The sequence below is a fragment of the Haliotis cracherodii genome, unplaced genomic scaffold (assembly GCF_022045235.1).
Source record: "Haliotis cracherodii isolate W230 unplaced genomic scaffold, xgHalCrac1.p SCAF_12, whole genome shotgun sequence".
Lineage (NCBI taxonomy): Eukaryota > Metazoa > Mollusca > Gastropoda > Lepetellida > Haliotidae > Haliotis > Haliotis cracherodii.
Window position 1 is genome coordinate 16,463,941 of NW_027266267.1, and position 14,813 is coordinate 16,478,753.

The following is a 14,813-nucleotide window of genomic DNA, read 5'->3' on the forward strand; positions in this document are numbered from 1 at the left end:
GTTCAAAGTTGCACAAATTGCATTGTACAGGTGGCAGTTTCTTCTGTTCAGAGTTGTAAACTCTGAAATCTGTTTTTGGCAGTTTGTTCTGTTCAGAGTTGTACACATTATACTGTACGGGTGGCAGGTTGTTCTCTTGAGGATTGCAGACATTTTATTGTACGTGTCGTAGTTTATTCTGTAAAGGGTTGTACATATTGCACTGTACGGGGGGCAGTTTGTTCTGCTCAGAGTTGTACACATTTTTTTACGGATGGCAGGATGTTCTGTTCAGAGTTGTACAGATTGTACTGTACCGATAGCATTTTGTTCTGTTCAAAGATGCACACATTTGATTGTACGGGTAGGTGGCAGTTTTTTCAGTTCAGAGTTGAACACATTGTATTGTACTGGTGGCAGTTTGGTCTGTTCAGAGTTGTATACATTGTATTGTACGGGTGGCAGTTTTTTTCAGAGTTGTACACATTGTACTGTACGGGTGGCAGGTTGTTCTGTTAAGAGTTGTACACAATTCATTGTACGTGTGGCAGTTTGTTCAGTTCAGAGTTGTACACATTGTACTGTACAGTTAGCAATTTGTTCTATTCAAAGTTGCACGCATTGTATTGTACGGGTGGCAGGTTGTTCTGTTCAGGATTGCACACATTTAATTGTACGGGTGGCATTCTGTTTGGTTAAGAGTTGAAAACATTGTATTGTACGGGTTGCAGTTTGATGTGTTCAGAATTGTACACATTGTATTGTACGGGTGGCAGTTTCTTCAGTTCAAAGTTGCACGCATTGTACTGTACGCTTAGCAATTTGTTCAGTTCAAAGTTGCACACATTGTATTGTACGGGTGGCTGTTTGTTCTGTTCAGAGTTGTACACATTGTACTATACGGGTGGCAGTTTGTACTGTTTAGTTTTGTACACATTTGATTGTAAGGATAGTAATGTGTTCCGTTCAAAGTTGCACGCATTGTATTGTACGGGTGACAGTTTGTTCTGTTCAGAGTTGAACACATTTGATTGTACGGGTGGCAGTTTGTTTTGTTCAGAGTTGTACACATTGTACTATGCAGGTGGCAGTTTGTACTGTTTAGTTTTGTACACATTTGATTGTATGGATAGTAATGTGTTCAGTTCAAAATTGCACGCATTGTATTGTACGGGTGACAGTTTGTTCTGTTCAGAGTTGTACACATTTGATTGTACCGGTGGGAGTTTGTTCTGTTCAGAGTTGTACACATTTGAATGTACGGGTACGTGGCAGTTGTTTTAATTGAGAGTTTTACATGTTGTATTGTACGGGTGGCAGTTTGCTCTGTTCAGAGTTGTACACATTTGAATGTACGGGTACGTGACAGTTGTTTTAATTGAGAGATTTACATGTTGTATTGTACGATTGGGAGCTTGTATTTTTCAGAGTTGTACACATTGTATTGTCCGGGTGACAGTTTGTTCTGTTCAGAGTTGAACACATTTAATTGTACCGGTGGCAGTTTGTTCTGTTCAGAATTGTACACATTGTACTATACTGGTGGCAGTTTGTACTGTTTAGTTTTCTACACATTTGATTGTATGGATAGTAATGTGTTCAGTTTAAAGTTGCACGCATTGTATTGTCTGGGTGACAGTTTGTTCTGTTCAGAGTTGAACACATTTGATTGTACGTGTGGTAGTTTGTTCTGTTCAGAGTTGTACACATTGTATTGTACGGGTGGCAGTTTGTTCTGTTCAGAGTTGTACACATTGTATTGTACGGGTGGCAGTTTTTTCTGTTCAGAGTTGTACACATTTGATTGTACGGGTGGCAGTTTGTTCTGTTCAGAGTTGTACACATTTGAATGTACGGGTACGTTTAGTTTAGTTTTGTACACATTTGATTGTATGGATAGTAATGTGTTCAGTTTAAAGTTGCACGCATTGTATTGTCTGGGTGACAGTTTGTTCTGTTCAGAGTTGAACACATTTGAATGTACGTGTGGTCGTTTGTTTTGTTCAGTTTAAAGTTGCACGCATTGTATTGTCCGGGTGACAGTTTGTTCTGTTCAGAGTTGTACACATTTGAATATACGGGGGGCAGTTTGTTCTGTTCAGAGTTGTACACATTTGAATGTACGGGTACGTGGCGGTTGTTTTAATTCATAGTTTTACATGTTGTATTGTACGAGTGGGAGCTTGTTTTTTTCAGAGTTGTACACATTTTACTGTCCGGGTGACAGTTTGTTCTGTTCAGAGTTGTACACATGTGATTGTGCGGGTAGCAGTTTGTTCAGTTGAGAGTTGTACACATTGTATTTTACGGATGGCAGTTTGTTCTGTTCAGAGTTGTACACATGTGATTGTACGGGTGGCAGTTTGTTCTGTTCAGAGTTGTACACATTTGATTGTACGGGTGACAGTTTGTTCTGTTCAGAGTTGTACACATTGTATTGTACGGGTGGCAGTTTGTTCTGTTCAGAGTTGTACACATTTGAATGTACGGGTACATGGCAGTTGTTTTAATTGAGAGTTTTACATGTTGTATTGTACGAGTGGGAGCTTGTTTTTTTCAGAGTTGTACACATTTTACTGTCCGGGTGACAGTTTTTTCTGTTCAGAGTTGTACACATTTGATTGTACGGGTGGCAGTTTGTTCAGTTGAGAGTTGTACACATTGTATTGTACGGGTGGCAGTTTGTTCTGTTCAGAGTTGTACACATTTGATTGTACGGGTGGCAGTTTGGTCTGTTCCTGAGTTGTACACATTGTATTGTACGGTTGGCAGTTTGTTCTGTTCAGAGTTGTGCACATTTGATTGTACGGTTGGCAGTTTGTTCTGTTCAGAGTTGTACACATTGTATTGTACGGGTGACAGTTTGTTCTGTTCAGAGTTGTACACATTTGATTGTACGGGTGGCAGTTTGTTCTGTTCAGAGTTGTACACATTTGAATGTACGGGTACGTTTAGTTTAGTTTTGTACACATTTGATTGTATGGATAGTAATGTGTTCAGTTTAAAGTTGCACGCATTGTATTGTACGGGTGACAGTTTGTTCTGTTCAGAGTTGAACACAGTTGAATGTACGTGTGGTAGTTTGTTTTGTTCAGTTTAAAGTTGCACGCATTGTATTGTCCGGGTGACAGTTTGCTCTGTTCAGAGTTGTACACATTTGAATGTACGGGTGGCAGTTTGTTCTGTTCAGAGTTGTACACATTTGAATGTACGGGTACGTGTCAGTTGTTTTAATTGAGAGTTTTACATGTTGTATTGTACGAGTGGGAGCTTGTTTTTTTCAGAGTTGTGCACATTTTACTGTCCGGGTGATAGTTTGTTCTGTTCAGAGTTGTACACAAGTGATTGTGCGGGTAGCAGTTTGTTCAGTTGAGAGTTGTACACATTGTATTTTACGGGTGGCAGTTTGTTCTGTTTAGAGTTGTACACATTCGATTGTACGGGTGACAGTTTGTTCTGTTCAGAGTTGAACACATTTGATTGTACGTGTGGTAGTTTGTTTTGTTCAGTTTAAAGTTGCATGCATTGTATTGTCTGGGTGACAGTTTGTTCTGTTCAGAGTTGTACACATTTGAATGTACGGGTGGCAGTTTGTTCTGTTAAGAGTTGTACACATTGGAATGTACGGGTACGTGGCAGTTGTTTTAATTGAGAGTTTTACATGTTGTATTGTACGAGTGGGAGCTTGTTTTTTTCAGAGTTGTACACATTTTACTGTCCGGGTGATAGTTTGTTCTGTTCAGAGTTGTACACAAGTGATTGTGCGGGTAGCAGTTTGTTCAGTTGAGAGTTGTACACATTGTATTTTACGGGTGACAGTTTGTTCTGTTCAGAGTTGTACACATTCGATTGTACGGGTGACAGTTTGTTCTGTTCAGAGTTGAACACATTTGATTGTACGTGTCGTAGTTTGTTTTGTTCAGTTTAAAGTTGCACGCATTGTATTGTCCGGGTGACAGTTTCTTCTGTTCAGAGTTGTACACATTTGAATGTACGGGTGGCAGTTTGTTCTGTTCAGAGTTGTACACATTTGAATGTACGGGTACGTGGCAGTTGTTTTAATTGAGAGTTTTACATGATGTATTGTACGAGTGGGAGCTTGTTTTTTTCAGAGTTGTACACATTTTACTGTCCGGGTGACAGTTTGTTCTGTTCAGAGTTGTACACATGTGATTGTGCGGGTAGCAGTTTGTTCAGTTGAGAGTTGTACACATTGTATTGTACGGGTGGCAGTTTGTTCTGTTCAGAGTTGTACACATGTCATTGTACCGGTGGCAGTTTGTTCTGTTCAGAGTTGTACACATTTGAATGTACGGGTACATGGCAGTTGTTTTAATTGAGAGTTTTACATGTTGTATTGTACGAGTGGGAGCTTGTTTTTTTCAGAGTTGTACACATTTTACTGTCCGGGTGACAGTTTTTTCTGTTCAGAGTTGTACACATTTGATTGTACGGGTGGCAGTTTGTTCAGTTGAGAGTTGTACACATTGTTTTGTACGGGTGGCAGTTTGTTCTGTTCAGAGTTGTACACATTTGATTGTACGGGTGGCAGTTTGGTCTGTTCCTGAGTTGTACACATTTGATTGTACGGGTGGCAGTTTGTTCTGTTCAGAGTTGTACACATTTGATTGTACGGTTGGCAGTTTGTTCTGTTCAGAGTTGTACACATTGTATTGTACGGGTGACAGTTTGTTCTGTTCAGAGTTGTGCACATTTGATTGTACGGGTGGCAGTTTGTTCTGTTCAGAGTTGTACACATTTGAATGTACGGGTACGTTTAGTTTAGTTTTGTACACATTTGATTGTATGGATAGTAATGTGTTCAGTTTAAAGTTGCACGCATTGTATTGTACGGGTGACAGTTTGTTCTGTTCAGAGTTGAACACATTTGAATGTACGTGTGGTAGTTTGTTTTGTTCAGTTTAAAGTTGCACGCATTGTATTGTCCGGGTGACAGTTTCTTCTGTTCAGAGTTGTACACATTTGAATGTACGGGTGGCAGTTTGTTCTGTTCAGAGTTGTACACATTTGAATGTACGGGTACATGGCAGTTGTTTTAATTGAGAGTTTTACATGTTGTATTGTACGAGTGGGAGCTTGTTTTTTTCAGAGTTGTGCACATTTTACTGTCCGGGTGATAGTTTGTTCTGTTCAGAGTTGTACACAAGTGATTGTGCGGGTAGCAGTTTGTTCAGTTGAGAGTTGTACACATTGTATTTTACGGGTGGCAGTTTGTTCTGTTCAGAGTTGTACACATTCGATTGTACGGGTGACAGTTTGTTCTGTTCAGAGTTGAACACATTTGATTGTACGTGTGGTAGTTTGTTTTGTTCAGTTTAAAGTTGCATGCATTGTATTGTCCGGGTGACAGTTTGTTCTGTTCAGAGTTGTACACAAGTGATTGTGCGGGTAGCAGTTTGTTCAGTTGAAAGTTGTACACATTGTATTTTACGGGTGGCAGTTTGTTCTGTTCAGAGTTGTACACATTCGCTTGTACGGGTGACAGTTTCTTCTGTTCAGAGTTGTACACATTTGAATGTACGGGTACGTGGCAGTTGTTTTAATTCATAGTAATACATGTTGTATTGTACGAGTGGGAGCTTGTTTTTTTCAGAGTTGTGCACATTTTACTGTCCGGGTGATAGTTTGTTCTGTTCAGAGTTGTACACAAGTGATTGTGCGGGTAGCAGTTTGTTCAGTTGAGAGTTGTACACATTGTATTTTACGGGTGGCAGTTTGTTCTGTTCAGAGTTGTACACATTCGATTGTACGGGTGACAGTTTGTTCTGTTCAGAGTTGAACACATTTGATTGTACGTGTCGTAGTTTGTTTTGTTCAGTTTAAAGTTGCATGCATTGTATTGTCCGGGTGACAGTTTGTTCTGTTCAGAGTTGTACACAAGTGATTGTGCGGGTAGCAGTTTGTTCAGTTGAGAGTTGTACACATTGTATTTTTCGGGTGGCAGTTTGTTCTGTTCAGAGTTGTACACATTCGCTTGTACGGGTGACAGTTTGTTCTGTTCAGAGTTGTACACATTTGAATGTACGGGTACGTGGCAGTTGTTTTAATTCATAGTAATACATGTTGTATTGTACGAGTGGGAGCTTGTTTTTTTCAGAGTTGTACACATTTTACTGTCCGGGTGACAGTTCGTTCTGTTCAGAGTTGTACACATGTGATTGTGCGTGTAGCAGTTTGTTCAGTTGAGAGTTGTACACATTGTATTGTACGGGTGGCAGTTTGTTCTGTTCAGAGTTGTACACATTTGATTGTACGGGTGGCAGTTTGTTCTGTTCAGTGTTGTACACATTTGATTGTACGGGTGGCAGTTTGTTCTGTTCAGAGTTGTACACATTGTATTGTACGTGTGGCAGTTTGTTCTGTTCAGAGTTGTACACATTTGAATGTACGGGTACATGGCAGTTGTTTTAATTGAGAGTTTAAAATGTTGTATTGTACGAGTGGGAGCTTGTTTTTTCAGAGTTGTGCACATTTTACTGTCCGGGTGACAGTTTTTTCTGTTCAGAGTTGTACACATTTGATTGTACGGGTGGCAATTTGTTCAGTTGAGAGTTGTACACGTTGTATTGTACGGGTGGCAGTTTCTTCTGTTCAGAGTTGTACACATTTGATTGTACGGGTGGCAGTTTGGTCTGTTCCTGAGTTGTACACATTTGATTGTACGGGTGGCAGTTTGTTCTGTTCAGAGTTGTACACATTTGATTGTACGGTTGGCAGTTTGTTCTGTTCAGAGTTGTACACATTGTATTGTACGGGTGACAGTTTGTTCTGTTCAGAGTTGTACACATTTGATTGTACGGGTGGCAGTTTGTTCTGTTCAGAGTTGTACACATTTGAATGTACGGGTACGTTTAGTTTAGTTTTGTACACATTTGATTGTATGGATAGTAATGTGTTCAGTTTAAAGTTGCGCGCATTGTATTGTACGGGTGACAGTTTGTTCTGTTCAGAGTTGAACACATTTGAATGTACGTGTGGTAGTTTGTTTTGTTCAGTTTAAAGTTGCATGCATTGTATTGTCTGGGTGACAGTTTGTTCTGTTCAGAGTTGTACACATTTTAATGTACGGGTACGTGGCAGTTGTTTTAATTGAGAGTTTTACATGTTGTATTGTATGAGTGGGAGCTTGTTTTTTTCAGAGTTGTGCACATTTTACTGTCCGGGTGATAGTTTTTTCTGTTCAGAGTTGTACACAAGTGATTGTGCGGGTAGCAGTTTGTTCAGTTGAGAGTTGTACACATTGTATTTTACGGGTGGCAGTTTGTTCTGTTCAGAGTTGTACACATTCGATTGTACGGGTGGCAGTTTGTTCTGTTCAGAGTTGTACACATTTGAATGTACGGGTACGTGCCAGTTGTTTTAATTGAGAGTTTTACATGTTGTATTGTACGAGTGGGAGCTTGTTTTTTTCAGAGTTGTACACATTTTACTGTCCGGGTGATAGTTTGTTCTGTTCAGAGTTGTACACATGTGATTGTGCGGGTAGCAGTTTGTTCAGTTGAGAGTTGTACACATTGTATTGTACGGGGGGCAGTTTGTTCTGTTCAGAGTTGTACACATGTGATTGTACGGGTGGCAGTTTGTTCTGTTCAGAGTTGTACACATTTGATTGTACGGGTGGCAGTTTGTTCTATTCAGAGTTGTACACATTGTATTGTACGGGTGGCAGTTTGTTCTGTTCAGAGTTGTACACATTTGAATGTACGGGTACATGGCAGTTGTTTTAATTGAGAGTTTTACATGTTGTATTGTACGAGTGGGAGCTTGTTTTTTTCAGAGTTGTGCACATTTTACTGTCCGGATGACAGTTTTTTCTGTTCAGAGTTGTACACATTTGATTGTACGGGTGGCAGTTTGTTCTGTTCAGAGTTGTACACATTGTATTGTACGGGTGGCAGTTTGTTCTGTTCAGAGTTGTACACATTTGATTGTACGGGTGGCAGTTTGTTCTGTTCAGAGTTGTACACATTTGATTGTACGGGTGACTGTTTGTTCTGTTCAGATTTGTACACATTGTATTGTACGTGTGGCAGTTTGTTCTGTTCAGAGTTGTACACATTTGATTGTACGGGTAGCAGTTTGTTCTATTGTACACATTTGATTGTACGGGTGGCAGTTTGTTCTGTTCAGAGTTTTACACATTTGAATGTACGGGTACGTGGCAGTTGTTTTAATTGAGAGTTCTACATGTTGTATTGTACGAGTGGGAGCTTGTTTTTTTCAGAGTTGTACACTTTGTATTGTCTGGGTGACAGTTTTTTCTGTTCAGAGTTGAACACATTGTACTATACGGGTGGCAGTTTGTACTGTTTAGTTTTGTACACATTTGATTGTATGGATAGTAATGTTTTCAGTTTAAAGTTGCACGCATTGTATTGTACGGGTGGCAGTTTGTTCTGTTCAGAGTTGTACACATTTGAATTTACGGGGACGTGGCAGTTGTTTTAATTGAGAGATTTACATGTTGTATTGTACGGGTGGCAGTTTGCTCTGCTCAGAGTTGTACACATTTGAATGTACGGGTACGTGACAGTTGTTTTAATTGAGAGATTTACATGTTGTATTGTACGATTGGGAGCTTGTATTTTTCATAGTTGTACACATTGTATTTTCCGGGTGACAGTTTGTTCTGTTCAGAGTTGAACACATTTAATTGTACCGGTATCTGTTTGTTCTGTTCAGAGTTGTACACATTGTACTATACGGGTGGCAGTTTGTACTGTTTACTTTTGTACACATTTGATTGTATGGATAGTAATGTGTTCAGTTTAAAGTTGCACGCATTGTATTGTCTGGGTGACAGTTTGTTCTGTTCAGAGTTGAACACATTTGATTGTACGTGTGGTAGTTTGTTTTGTTCAGTTTAAAGTTGCACGCATTGTATTGTCCGGGTGACAGTTTGTTCTGTTCAGAGTTGTACACATTTAAATGTACGGGTGGCAGTTTGTTCTGTTCAGAGTTGTACACATTTGAATGTACGGGTACGTGGCAGTTGTTTTAATTCATAGTTTTAGATGTTGTATTGTACGAGTGGGAGCTTGTTTTTTTTCAGAGTTGTACACATTTTACTGTCCGGGTGACAGTTTGTTCTGTTCAGAGTTGTACACATTGTATTGTACGGGTGGCAGTTTGTTCTGTTCAGAATTGTACACATTTGATTGTACGGGTGGCAGTTTGGTCTGTGCAGAGTTGTACACATTTGATTGTACGGGTGGCAGTTTGTTCTGTTCAGAGTTGTACACATTGTATTGTACGGGTGGCAGTTTGTTCTGTTCAGAGTTGTACACATTGTATTGTACGGGTGGCAGTTTGTTCTGTTCATAGTTGTACACATTGTATTGTACGGGTGGCAGTTTGTTCTGTTCAGAGTTGTACACATTTGAATGTACGGGTACGTGGCAGTTGTTTTAATTGAGAGTTTTACATGTTGTATTGTACGAGTGGGAGCTTGTTTTTTTCAGAGTTGTACACTTTGTATTGTTTGGGTGACAGTTTGTTCTGTTCAGAGTTGTACACATTTGATTGTACGGGTGGCAGTTTGTTCTGTTCAGAGTTATACACATTGTATTGTACGGTTGGCAGTTTTTACTGTTTAGTTTTGTACACATTTGATTGTATAGATAGTAATGTGTTCAGTTCAAAGTTGCACGCATTGTATTGTACGGGTGACAGTTTGTTCTGTTCAGAGTTGTACACATTTGAATTTACGGGTACGTGGCAGTTTGTTCTGTTCAGAGTTATACACATTTGAATGTACGGGTACGTGGCAGTTGTTTTAATTGAGAGTTTTACATGTTGTATTGTCCGGGTGACAGTTTGTTCTGTTCAGAGTTGAACACATTTGATTGTACGGTTGGCACTTTGTTCTTTTCAGAGTTGTACACATTTGAATGTACGGGTACGTGGCAGTTGTTTTAATTGAGAGTTTTACATGTTGTATTGTACGAGTGGGAGCTTGTATTTTTCAGAGTTGTACACATTGTATTGTCCGGGTGACAGTTTTTTCTGTTCAGAGTTGTACACATTTGATTGTACGGGTGACAGTTTGTTCTGTTCAGAGTTGTACACATTGTACTATACGGGTGGCAGTTTGTACTGTTTAGTTTTGTACACATTTGATTGTATGGATAGTAATGTGTTCAGTTCAAAGTTGCACGCATTGTATTGTATGGGTTACAGTTTCTTTCTGTTCAGAGTTGTACACATTTGATTGTACGGGTGGCAGTTTGTTCTGTTCAGAGTTGTACACATTTAAATTTACAGGTACGTGGCAGTTGTTTTAATTGTTCTGTTCAGAGTTGTCAAATTGTAATGTACAGGTGGCAGCTTGTTCTGTTTTGAGTTGTATAAATTGTACTGTATGTGTGGCAGTTATTTCGAAAGGTCATCAACACGAAAAGAAGAATCATAATTGTATAACCACTATTTGTAATATCAAGTCATATCCGTGAAATTGCACGGTTTCGAAAATGTCATGATAAATAAGGTTTAATTTTGTATCCAATATTCCAAGCTATATATCTCTTTCAATAACAGTATAATAGTCCACAAAATGAAATATTTATTTCGTCTTTACAGGGTATTGTTTTGGGAAAAGAGCAATTATTGTTTCTGAAAACTAAACATTTGCTGCATCGTATAAACGGTGTATATTTCACACACGTTTTGGTTTCTGTTGTAGTTGCTTCGGCTATAACAACTAATTTCTCAATAAGGGAAGAGTTTAACCTGTTCTTCACATTAATCTAACGCCTTTCCTTACATCAATGTAAAGAAAGTTACACATATTGTCTGCATAAGGGATCCTGAGATAGGTAAACAATTGTATCCCGTAACCTGGAGATCCCTGTGGGGGCACACAACTTGGCTACGAATATAGGCTGGAAGGAAAGTGAGAATGGGATGAGTACGGGCTGATACAGATGAGATGAATATTGGCCGATAGAGATTGTGATGGGGAATTGCTTGGGGTGATTGTTATGGCAGATGTAGGCTAGGGGTCTGTAGGAGCGATTAATATTTTCTCAGCTTCCTTTAATGTATGCTGAACTGCAATATCAATTATTTGATATTATTCACACTCATTATCTATAACTTGTTGTCAAAGCTCTGTCGAAAATGGAAAGATGTTTGTCAACTGACAAGACATTTCTTATACTTGTGTTACGTGTCGATTCCCAAATTGAAACGGTTAGTTAACCTAGAAATCTGTTTGTAAAATAATTTAGCGTGAAACCAACAAACAACCAACAAAAAGTATACAGTCAACAAATGTATTACATGATTAACTAGGTTCACAAATCAATACAAATTACTGCACAGCAATTACAATGGCAGTATGGAATAGAGTGATAGTACAATTTTTAAAGGCAGTATCAAATACAAAATATGATGGCAGTGGTGGTGGCAACAAATACAGTGATGATCATAGATACCTATGATACCGCCCATAGTCAAGCTTCCGAGATAGGCCTAAGCTGAGAAACCGAGGTAAAAAGTGCTCTTCACATGACATCTGGTCTTGATGTAATGTGAGATGGAGTGTGACATGAGACAGGCACGCGCCCTATCCATTCAATTGGTCAAACCAGCTTTAAGCACTCTCCACACGGTGCCATACCAGTTCAGTGTCAAGATTCTTTATTTCAGTATTGGAGGCCTCGTGGCACAGAGTACAACATATTTGTATCTAATTTATTTGTGGATCTCACACAATTGATTTACAATTGTGCCATGATATGTGACGTAATACATAATACATAATTATGTTTGTTTTTTTTGTTGCGTTTTTCAAATTTCTCTTCGGATACAAAGCAAGAGCTTTGATCGTTGAATGTGTTGTAGAGGACATTAGTTCAAATAATTTTGGACGAGAGGGATGTTTATGGTATATTGTGGAATAAATGCATTTCTTCTTTGCTTATAATATGAACAGACTAGTACAAAATGGTACTCGTCCTCAACAACTAATTCATCACAATAGTCACAGTAGCAGCTTATCAACATTTGTTTTCACATTATTTTTACTATAACGCAGTTTTTGCATTTTCAAACTATGAGCAAGAGTGCGGAACTTAGCAAAACACAGATCAAGTCTTTATCTGAAACATCCGATGTGATATACATTTGGCAATAGTTATGACTTGTATGAATTATTATGTGACAGGCAATGTGAGCTGGTAATCTTTTGAAACCATTTCTGTATCTCCAAATCAACACCTCTCTGTTTACATATAGTTATGAAACCCCTTCGCAATCCAAACATAAGCAAATCCTGTTAGAAATAAAAATATCCTTTCATGTGAAAACCAGGTCAAAGCCCCAATCGCATCGCGTGACTGTAACATTTTATAACAGGCATAGGGGTAACGAATAGGTCTACACCAATATGTTATACACCTGTTTAAAAACAGTATATATAGATTATAACGGCCAACTTAACCCAAAACGGCACTTGAAGGTGCTTGTTTTCCATGGTTCAAAAATCTTTTAAGAATAAACTTTGTACTTTGCATATCCCCAAATTTCACTACAATAATATAGAATGGATGCAATTTTTGAACCAAACAAAGGAACAAAGATATATAAGTTGAAATAACGGAGAACATGACTTTCTAGCTTGTGATGAAATAGTTTCACAAGCTTTAGGCCAGATTAACCTGGACAAAAATATAAGTTCAGTGTCACTTCTTTCTAAATCGCTTGAAAAACATCCATTCTGGAATTCTACAGATAATTTGAGCATCTGAATATAATAACTTCCTCACTAATTACAGTAAATTATATTAAATTCCTGACAACTTATAATCGTCGAGATACAATCCAGTGAACTGCAACTAAAGCAACGTAAATATCGTGACATGTCGGTCACAAATCACGTTGTCACGTTTTCACACATTTGTGAAAGTCAGTATTGCATAGAATGAGCATATGTCTGTACGATTGTGGAACACGCTGATACAGAGTTGGTGTTGTATAGCATTACAGATAGTTGAAAATAAGTATGTTGTACTACTTCAGGTGCCTGAACTATGCCAAGATAACGCGAGAGATATTCCATAGGAAAAAAAATCAGATACACAGTAGACTGAGCAACATATGTAGTATATATTAACATGATCTATGCTGGCACATAACCGCATGAACAATAATACATTCCTGAAATGAATCCCTGTAACAGGCAAGCCCACAACTCCTGGCTTTACAGTGTCAACAACTCCTGTCTACAACCAGCAAGTGACCTTGACCTGCAGCTCCATCTCGACCACTGTCCCAACTGACCATGGTCTGACCTTGACCTACACCTGGCAGCGTGACAACGCTACCATCACAGTTACCTCCCCTGGTTCCTCCTACATCTTCACAGTGAGTTCCCGGGACAGTCACAGCTACAGATGTAGAGCCAGAGAAAGTCAGGGTCTGGAGTCCGAGTGGAGCCAAGGCTACAACATGGAGCCTCAGTGTGAGTACTGTCAACACGTTGCTTATTCATGTCTCACTCTAATGAATCTCGAATGGTCAGTCTCAACACATGTAATTGCAAACATGAAAAACGAGTGCTCTCAAGAGATAGGAAGCAGTTTTAAACTATGATATTTTGAAATGGCATCGGCGGTTAGGGGGCCTAGTTGATTATATTCATATTCACTTGTGTAATCTTTGTTTTAATATTATACTCGGATATAATCTGATTTATTGATCGCATGTTGAACATAATTTATTGTGAAATAGTGTCTCGTCTCAACAGACTGTTTTTTTCATTACATGATGGCACTTTGTTCATATACTTTGTTGATCATGTGACATCCCACGATATGATAACACTTTCTTTGTATAGTTTGTTTATTGTTTGACACGGCACACCAGCCATGTGATTTAATTTGGCTCATATTATGTGGATGCAGTTTACAACAGTGCAAGATCTATAAGTCACTACTACTTAATAAGGGGAACTACAGGGGAAACTGGCACTCAATCTTCCAGGAATTGTTTTTATTTACAAAAGTTTGGGAGATTGTATATTCTATGTCTTATAGATCTCAAATCAAATATCAGACGAGTCCGTGAGGCAACATCAGATTTTAAACATTTCTCATTCTTACCGATAAGGCTGATTAAGGCTAACCACTAGGCTACCCCACCACTCAAAAAAAGAAATGAACCGATAGAAAATATTCAGTCGGCTGTACAAGGTATATTGTTCATAACATATTTAATAGGTGGCAATTCTGTCAGATTGATTCGCGGAATATTTGTTTCCTTCTTTGAACTATCATGGAATTGGCAAAAAGCAGGTAGAGTCAACAAAGGTTTTGTCTGTCCCAAGCGCGTTAAGATACAGGCTTGAATATTTCTGATATGCGACATAACTATGTACTCCAGATGGACCCTACCAGATCTCCCTGACCCCCTCTACCTCCTCCTACACTGTGACAGAACATCAGGCTCTTCCATCAATCACGTGCTCCGTCCTCTGTAGACCCGGATGTAGCTATAGGTGGTTACACAATGGAACAGCCTTCAGCAATGGAGCCATGCTCCAGGGACAAGCTGACAGATCTAAGACAGGCTCCTGCAGATGTCAGCCTTCTAATACACATGGGAGTAGTGACAGTGTTACAGTCAGTGTTGATTTTCAGTGTAAGTATGCAGGCTACGCTGGCGACAGTGTTACACTCATTGTTGATGTTCAGTGTAAGTATATAGTCTACACTGCTGACAGTGTTACAGTCAGTGTTGATGTTCAGTGTAAGTATATAGACTACACTGGTGACAGTGTTACAGTCAGTGTTGATGTTCAGTGTAAGTATATA

The 14,813-nt window shown here is 39.0% G+C and overlaps 1 protein-coding gene across 1 annotated transcript in view; it reads left to right on the forward strand.

The window, feature by feature from the left end:
- The window catches only part of LOC139457099 (contactin-5-like), a 46,439-nt gene that overhangs the window by 14,210 nt on the left and 17,416 nt on the right, over positions 1 to 14,813 (forward strand). The window contains exons 4-5 of the mRNA XM_071238536.1: positions 13,181 to 13,462; positions 14,383 to 14,640. Coding sequence (XP_071094637.1) covers positions 13,181 to 13,462; positions 14,383 to 14,640 — 540 coding nt within the window. The remainder of the gene's footprint in view (positions 1 to 13,180; positions 13,463 to 14,382; positions 14,641 to 14,813) is intronic.